This window comes from Mastomys coucha, unplaced genomic scaffold, assembly GCF_008632895.1.
Source record: "Mastomys coucha isolate ucsf_1 unplaced genomic scaffold, UCSF_Mcou_1 pScaffold16, whole genome shotgun sequence".
NCBI lineage: Eukaryota > Metazoa > Chordata > Mammalia > Rodentia > Muridae > Mastomys > Mastomys coucha.
Genome location: NW_022196898.1, coordinates 14,245,148 through 14,253,850, shown reverse-complemented (window position 1 = coordinate 14,253,850; position 8,703 = coordinate 14,245,148). Strand labels below are relative to the sequence as shown.

The 8,703-nt window shown below is 36.1% G+C and overlaps 1 protein-coding gene across 1 annotated transcript in view; it reads right to left on the bottom strand.

The window, feature by feature from the left end:
* The window catches only part of LOC116094044 (vomeronasal type-2 receptor 1), a 23,001-nt gene continuing 14,298 nt past the window's right edge, over positions 1–8,703 (bottom strand). Inside the window, exons 4-6 of the mRNA XM_031376017.1 lie at positions 4,102–4,332; positions 2,571–2,694; positions 1–1,228 (exon numbers count right to left, since the gene is read on the bottom strand). Of these exons, the coding sequence (XP_031231877.1) occupies positions 246–1,228; positions 2,571–2,694; positions 4,102–4,332 (1,338 nt within the window). The 3' untranslated portion in view covers positions 1–245. The remainder of the gene's footprint in view (positions 1,229–2,570; positions 2,695–4,101; positions 4,333–8,703) is intronic.

Here is an 8,703-nt window from a genome sequence, read left to right as displayed (position 1 = left end):
TACAATATCTGATGAATTGTGTTTATTTAAACCCTCTGTTTTAAATCCTAATGGTTTCCAATTTCAATCATAAGGAACATTCTAATCTATGCTGAATGGCATGAAACCATTCACCAGGTTAACCTTACATCAACATAGCCACAACCAATTACTATACAACATCAGCAGTTTTTTCAGATGAAACATGAAAGGGAAAGTTGAGCCAGGTCATCATCCAGCTTTGCCTGTCACTTAGAGTTTACAGACTACTCATCCAGAACAGTGGACACTGTGGTGCTGTTAAGCTCACTGCTCACAGAAGCTGAGGTCAGCTGGATGCTCCTGTCAACAGTGGGGACTCTTCCACCAACAGTTTCATCAGTGTTCCTCTTTGGCCTCAGCAAGATAATGAAGCACTTGGGAAGAAATAGACATCCTAACAAGCCATAGCTGGATGCCAAAATGGCAAATATTTCCACAGCCACTTTGAATTTGCCTTTGGTGCTCAAATAAGCAGGGACAAAAGAGATCCAGACAATGAAAAAGACCAGCATCCCAAAAGTGATGCATTTCCCTTCATAGTAGTTATCTGGCAGCTTGCGAGCCACAAAGGTTGTAAGGAAACACAGCAGAGCCAGAAAAACATCAAACCCAAATATGGAACACAGGAACTCTATAGAACCTTCATTGCATTCAAAGATAATCTTTACATTTTGAGTTTCAATGTTCTTAAACATCCTTGGAGGCTCCAATACTAAGTAAGCTGCACATACTCCAATCTCTCCTACAACACAGATCAGGACAATGAGTTTTCGATAAATGGGACGCAAAGATATAAGCTGCGTTTTAGATATGGAAATCCTGTATGCAAAAAAGAGTGAAATAGTCTTTCCAAGAATGGAAGACAGACAAAGGCAAAAGCCCAGTGCCAGAGTGATCTGGCGGGCCATGCAGGTCCAGTTACATGGCTTGCCTATGAACAGCATGGATGACAGTACCGTGATAACCAGAGAAATCTGAATGAGGAAGCTCAGCTCCCGGCCATTGGCTTTTACCAATGGAGTGTGTCTGTGGATTACATACACAACAGTTACTGCTAAGACCACAAGTGCCCCAAAAATGGACAAGATGACAAGGGTGAAGCCCAGAGCCTCCTCATAAGCTAGGAATTCAACAAGCTTTGGAACACACTTGCTCTTCTCTGCATTGGACCAGTCGTCTTCACTGCATGCATCACATTCCCTTTGGCCTATTGAGAAAAAAAAAGAGAATTGACTTCAATGGAACCAAGATGTCACTTTTAGCTGTGTACAGTCTCAAGACCTGAACAATATTTACTGGAAATCTGTTATAAAATAGATATAATATCTTATACTTAATAGTGGGAAAATATTCTTAGTATCTATAGATGCAGTGACAGATTGAGGATTGTTTTCACCTTCAGGACTTGAGCATTTCCTCTCAACCCACACTCTCTTGAATTGGTCTTTTCTATTGGTCAGTTCCTTTCTTTCTCTTCCAACTGTCTACTGAAGAAAAATGTCTGTGTGTTTATCAACTCCAGAACAGCCCAGGAATGAGAAAGTCACAGATTCTGATATGAAACCATCAAAATGACTGGGGCACATCTGGTCAAACCCTTTGTGTTTTCAGTCTCTCATCCCATACCCCTTCATAGAGGAGAATCATGAAGGTGCCCACCCAAATGTCCCCAACTCTACATGCTCATTCCAATGAGAGATAAGGATGATGTTGGGAAGGAAAGCAAAACCACCAATAAAGGTCCCTGAAGCTTAGAAGCTAAGTCTGAAGAAAGGCTCTAAATACAAGCAATGGTGAACAAGGTAAAGGTAGCTGAGGTGAGGTTATGGTAGATGATAGAATGGATCCATTCGGTATTAATTTTATAAGTCAGGTAAAGAGTGGTGTTTTCTTTCAACCACTCTGACTCTTGGTCTGGACATCTCTGAGTAGAATTCTGTGTGGGGTTGGGGAAACTGTTGCCAGTAAGTTGTACAGGATATAGGCTGCTTATACTATCACAGACCATTTTATCATTTTTACTTGATTACTCTTGAGAGGCTATGTGACAAAAGATAAGTACATTTTAGGTTCTTCAACCAAAAAACAAATGGAAATGTAAATAAACCTGGTCCAACCCTCACACAAGCCTGCCTAAGTCACCTCCAGAGATGAGCAACTGAACTGGCTGTCATAGCAGTTCATTCTGCAGCAACTGTGCAAAGCATGTGCTTTCAGTGGTTACAAACTTAAGACAATTAGATGACCTTTTCCAAACTACGATAAGTGCTGAATATGAGCAAAAAAAGGAAGTAATTTGAAGACTTTATGAATTTATTTATATTTCACATTTTATTTATTTTGTTTGGTATTTCTTTATAAACTTTATGGAGGTCTTATAACAGAAGTAAAAACTCATATTTTCCTTTGGCCATACTGCACAGAGGAAAATTTTATGGGTTTCATGAATTTTTGTTATATTTCGCTTATAAAGATTTATAAGAAGTTCTCTTGACATCCCTTGGTTACTTTAACTGTATTACTACCAATGCAAAAATGACCATCTCTACCTGGTTTCTCTGATACATATCCATCAGCACATGGGATGCAATCAAAGCAGCATATGGGTTGCCCCTGGCGAATCCCCTTCCGGGTCCCTGGTGGACATACTTGTGTGCAGAATGAATCTGGACGCTAGCAAAGACAAAGATATTTAAAGTAGATATTTAAAAATCCTCAAAACTTTCCCACCTGTGAAATGTTGAAAGTGAGTGCTGGTTTGTATTTCCAAGGAGATGTATGTCCTATTAACAAGAGAGCAGCCCGGGATACTGAGCAAAGAGAGCAAACAAAGCCTCAGAATGTGGAGAAAGAACTTTGGCTAAAGGACAATCTTGTGATTGACTCTGGAACTGCCGAACTAAGTGTGACAGTTCTTTGTCATCTTGGTGATCAAGAGTAAACTAATGTCACATGAGATATTACAGATGGGACAGTCTGCTTAGTCTGTTCCTCTTTAAAATAATTTAAGACTATAATCATCTTCCTGAAAACCTCAATCATATTTCTTCTCAGCATAATCACCCCAACATAATATTAAAATTAAAGATGTTTCATAAATGGTAAGAAAAATTAATTAGGTCATTTCCAGGGCAAAAAATTAAAAGACATAACAGAACTACACAAGAGGAATAGTCTAGAAATATTTTCTTGCTAAATCAATTCATACATTTTCATGTCAAACACAGCTCTCCTTTCATAGCATGTAATTTACAAAGATGCATATTTTGAAATACTAAATAAATGTGATATTCACAAATAAATTTATATCATATTCTAAAGATAAGAAAGTATTTCTTTTTTACTTAAAATTTTTATAGTATACTTTGATGGCCTTTTTCTCCCTCTTTCATTTCTTCCTAGATCTTTCCCTTCTCCCTAACCATGTATACTCATGTTCTTTCTTCTCTCCTTTTCTTAAGGAGAAAACAAAACATGAAAAAAGCAAAATGCAAAACAAGCAAACAAAATAAACTAAGACAAAATAAATCCCAAAACAGAACAACTGCCCAAGCACACACACACTGGAATTCATTTCATATTAGACAACCTTTTCAGGGCATGGGATCTGTCCAGAAGTATAGTTGATATATCCAACAACACTCAATTGAGGACAATTGATATTCTTTTTGTCAGCAATTGCAAGGAGTATTTTTGTAAGTGGTGGACCTGGTAGCTACTTCCCTTTCGCTGTGATAGAAATCCACCTGGGTTGAACCCATAAAGCTCAAATCATACATATGCATGCAGATTCCTCATCACTATATAAACAGAAAAATGAAATAAAGCAAAATAGGTAACAAAAAAACTATAGTCAGAGTACTTGAGAAGGTGATATACTGGAAGTAATGGTTAATACTAAAATCCAAGAAAACATTCCACAAAAGTCAAAAATATGAATTATGTAATTTTTTAAATATGTTTTAAACAGGAAAACTGATTTGCAATTAGAATAATTTCTCAGATTTTTACATTTCATTGGTATCTTTAAAAATATATCTTCTATAAATCTAAAGAAAATAATATAGCAAATCGACTCACCCTTGATGACTCAGTGTTCCAAAATATTGTAGAATTTGTTGGAATAATGAGCTCAAACTTTTCAGTTCTGTAGTTAAATCTGCCAACTGTCACAAAGGAAATTTCCCCCTTATCATCCAATTGCCAGTTTAGGATATCATAGTGTCCATGTTTCAAATCTCCATTATCATCCAGAACTACCCATTTTTCCTCATGTGATTTAAATTTAATTTCCTTCATATAGTACATTAGCTAGAAAGCAACATAAAGTAAAAAACAATAGAAAAAACATTTTATAAAAATTCAGTGGTCCTAAAAATAATTTTATATAAAAAAAATCATTTCAAATACATTTTAGTTCTTGAAATTACTGGGCTTGTTCTTGGTCTCTATTTTTTTATGTACTATGACAATCTCTATCCACATGTGTAAAATACACTTGAAGCAAGGTTGGCAAAATGATGATGCACTTTAAATGTAAATGCATTATAAAGTTTTAACTCAGAAGTTTCTTGCAACTGGTAGAAAAAGTTATCACATAAGCTGATTAAAGTCAGAATAGGGAAATATAGGAGGAAGTTCTGATGCTTGGATCTGGAATCTGCCTGTGAAGCCTTAAAGAAGAATCACAAAAATCCCTTAAAGAATTATAGTAAAACACAACCAAAGAGAAGAAGGAATTGAACAAAACCATCCAGGACCTAAAAATGGAAGTAATAGAAACAATTAAGAAATCACAAACAGAGACAACTCTGCAGATAGAAAGCATAGGAAAGAAGTCAGGAGCCATAGATGCAAGCATCACCAACAGAATACAAGAGAGAGAAGAGAGAATCTCAGGGGCAGAAGACACCATAAAAAATATTGACACAACAGTCAAATAAAATGCAAAATGCAAAAATACCCTAACCCAAAACATCCAGGAAATCCAGGACACAATGAAAAAAAACAAAACCTAAGGATAATAGGTACAGAAGAGAGTGAATACTTCCAACTTAAAGGGCCAGTAAATATCTTCAACAAAATTATAGAAGAAAACTTCCCAAACGTGAAGAAAGAGATGCCCAGGAACATACAATAAGCCTATAGAACTCCAAATAGTTTGGACCAGAAAAGAAATTCTTCCCATCACATAATAATCAAATGCACAAAACAAAGAAAGAATATAAAAAGTAGTGAGGGAAAAAAATGTCAAGTAACATATAAAGGCAGACCTATCAGAATTACATCAGACTTTTACCAGAGACTATGAAAGCCAGAAGATCCTGGGTTGATGTTATACAGACCCTAAGAGACCACAAAAGCCAGCCCAGGCTACTATACCCAGCAACACTCTCAATTACCATAGATGGAGAAACCAAGATATTCCATGACAAAACCAAATTTACACAATATCTTTCTACAGATCCAGCCCCTCAAAGGATAATAAATGGAAAACTCCAACATGAGGAGGGAAACTACATCCTAGAAAAAGCAAGAAATTAATATCCCAACAAAACTAAAAGATAGCCACATGAACAGAATTCCAACTCTAACAACAAAAATAACAGGAAGCAACAATTACTTTTTCTTAATATCTATTAATATGAATGGACTCAGTTTCCCAATAAAAAGACATAGACTATCAGACAGGGTACATAAACAGGACCCAAAATTTTGTTACATACAGAAAACCCACCTCAGGGACAAAGACAGATACTACCGCAGAATAAAAGGCTGGAAAACAATTTTCCAAGCAAATGGTCTCAAGAAACAAGCTGGAGTAGCCATTCTAATATCAAATAAAATCGACTTTCAACCTAAAGTCATCAAAAAAGATAAGGAGGGACATTTCATACTCATCAAAGGTATGATCTCCCAAGATGAACCCTCAATTCTGAACCTCTACCTTCCAAATGCAAGGCCAACTATATTCACAAAAGAAACTTTACTAAAGCTCAAAGCACACATTGCACCACACACACTAATAGTGGGAGAATTCAACACCCCCACTTTCTGCAATGGACAGATCATGGAAAGAGAAACAAAACAAAGACAAAGTGAGACTAACAGAGATTATGAAACAAATATAACAGATATCTATAGAACTTTTTATCCTAAAACAAAAGGATATACCTTCTTCTCAGCACCTCATGGTACCTTCTCCAAAATTGACCATGTAATTGGTCACAAATCAGGCCTCACCAGATACAAGAAGATTGAAATAATTCCTTGCAGCCTATTGGATCACCACAAACTAAGGTTGGTCCTCAATAACAACATAAACAATAGAATGCCTACATACACATGGAAGCTTAACAACACTATTCAATGATACCTTGGTCAAGGAAAAAATAAAGAAATTAAAGACTTTCTAGAGTTTAATGAAAATGAAGCCACAACATAGCCACACTTATGGGACACAATGAAAGCAGTACGAAGAGGAAAACACATAGTTCTGAGTGCCTCCAAAAAAAAAAAAAAAAAAACTAGAGATAGCATATACCAGCAATTTGACAGCATATTTGAAAGCTCTAGAACAAAAAGAAGCAAATTCACCCAAGAGGAGTAGATGGCAGCAGATAATCAAACTCAGGGCTGAAAACAACCAAGTGGAAACAAAAGAACTATACAAAGAATCAACCAAACCAGGACCTGGTTCTTTGAGAAAATCAACAAAATAGATAAACCCTTAGCCAGAATAACTAGAGAGCACAGAGACAGTATCCTACTTAACAAATTAGAAATTAAATGGGAGACATAACAACAGACACTGAAGAAATGCAAAAAATCATGAGATTCTACCATAACGGCTATACTCCACAAAACTGGAAAACCTGGACAAAATGGACAATTTTCTAGACAGATACCAGGTACCAAAGTTAAATCAAGATCACATAAATGATCTATACAGTCCCATATCCCATAAATATATAGAAACAGTAATTAATAGTCTCCAAACTAAAAAAAAAAATTCCCAGGACCAGATGGGTTTAGTGCTGAGTTTTATCAAACCTTCAAAGACACTTAATACCAATACTCCTCAAACTATTCCACAAAATAGAAATAGAAGGTACTCTACCAAATTCATTCTATGAAGCCACAATTACTCTGATACCTAAACCACACAAAGACCTATAAAAGAAAGAAAACTTCAGACCAATTTCCCAAATGAATATCGATGCAAAAATACTTAATAAAATTCTTGCAAACTGAATCAAAGAATACATCAAAACGATTATCCATCATGATCAATTAGGCTTCATCCCAGTGATGCAGGGATGGTTCAGTATTCAGAAATCCATCAGCGTAATTCACTATATAGAAAAACTGAAAGAAAAAACTATATAATCATCTCACTAGATGCTGAGAAAGCATTTGACAAAATCCAACATCCCTTCATGATAAAAGTCTTAGAAAGATCAGGAATTCAAAGCCCATACCTAAAAATAGTAAAAGCAATATATATCAAACCAGTAGCCAACATCAAACTAAATGGAGAGAAACTTGAAATAATCCCACTAAAATCAGTGACTAGACAAGGCTGCCCACTCTTTCCCTTCCTATTCAATATTGTACTTGAAGTCCTAGACAGAACTATTAGAAAACAAAAGGAGATCAAAGGGATACAAATTGGAAAGGAAGAAGTCAAATTATCACTATTTGCTGATGATAAGATAGTATACTTAAGTGACCCCAAAATTTCCACCAGAGAACTCATAAACCTGATAAACAACTTCAGCAAAGTAGCTGGATATAAAATTAACTCAAGCAAATCACCACCCTTCCTCTACACAAAGGATAAACAGACTGAGAAAGAAGTTTTGGAAACAACATCCTTCACAATAGTCACAAATAATATAAAATACCTTGGCATAACCCTAACTAAGCAAGTAAAATGTCTGTATGACAAGAATTTCAAGTCTCTGAAGAAGGAAATTGAAGAAGATCTCAGAAGATGGAAAGATCTCCCATGCTCATGGATTGGCAGGATTAATATAGCAAAAATGGCCATCTTGCCAAAAGCCATCTACAGATCAATGCAATCCCTCCTCATCCACCTCAATTCTCCATAGACTTGGAAAGAGCAATTTCCTGTAACTTTAAATGATGTTTGGCTTCCATTTTATTTCATTTCAGTTAACTCAAACAGATACATTTACCTAAAGAAATGTTCAATATCCTTAGTCATCAGGGAAATAAATGCAAGTCAAAACAACCCTAAGATTCCACCTAATGCCAGTAAGAATGGCTAAGATCAAAAACTCGGGTGACAGCCAAGGTTGTGGAGAAAGAGGAACACTCCATTGCTGGTGGAAAATCAGGCTGGTACAATCACTCTGGAAATCAGTTTGGCGGTTCCTCAGGAAATTGGACATAGTACTATCAGAGGACCCAGGTATACCACTCCTGGGCATATACTCAGAAGATGTTCTAACTTGTAATAAGGACACATGCTCCACTTTGTTCATAGCAGCCTTATTTATAATAGCCAGAAACTGGAAACAACCCAAATGTCCCTCAATAGAGGAATGGATACAGAAAATGTAGTACATCTACACAATGGAGTACTGCTCAGCTATTAAGAACAATGAATTTATGAAATTCTTAGGAAAATGGATGGATCTGGAGAATATCATCCTG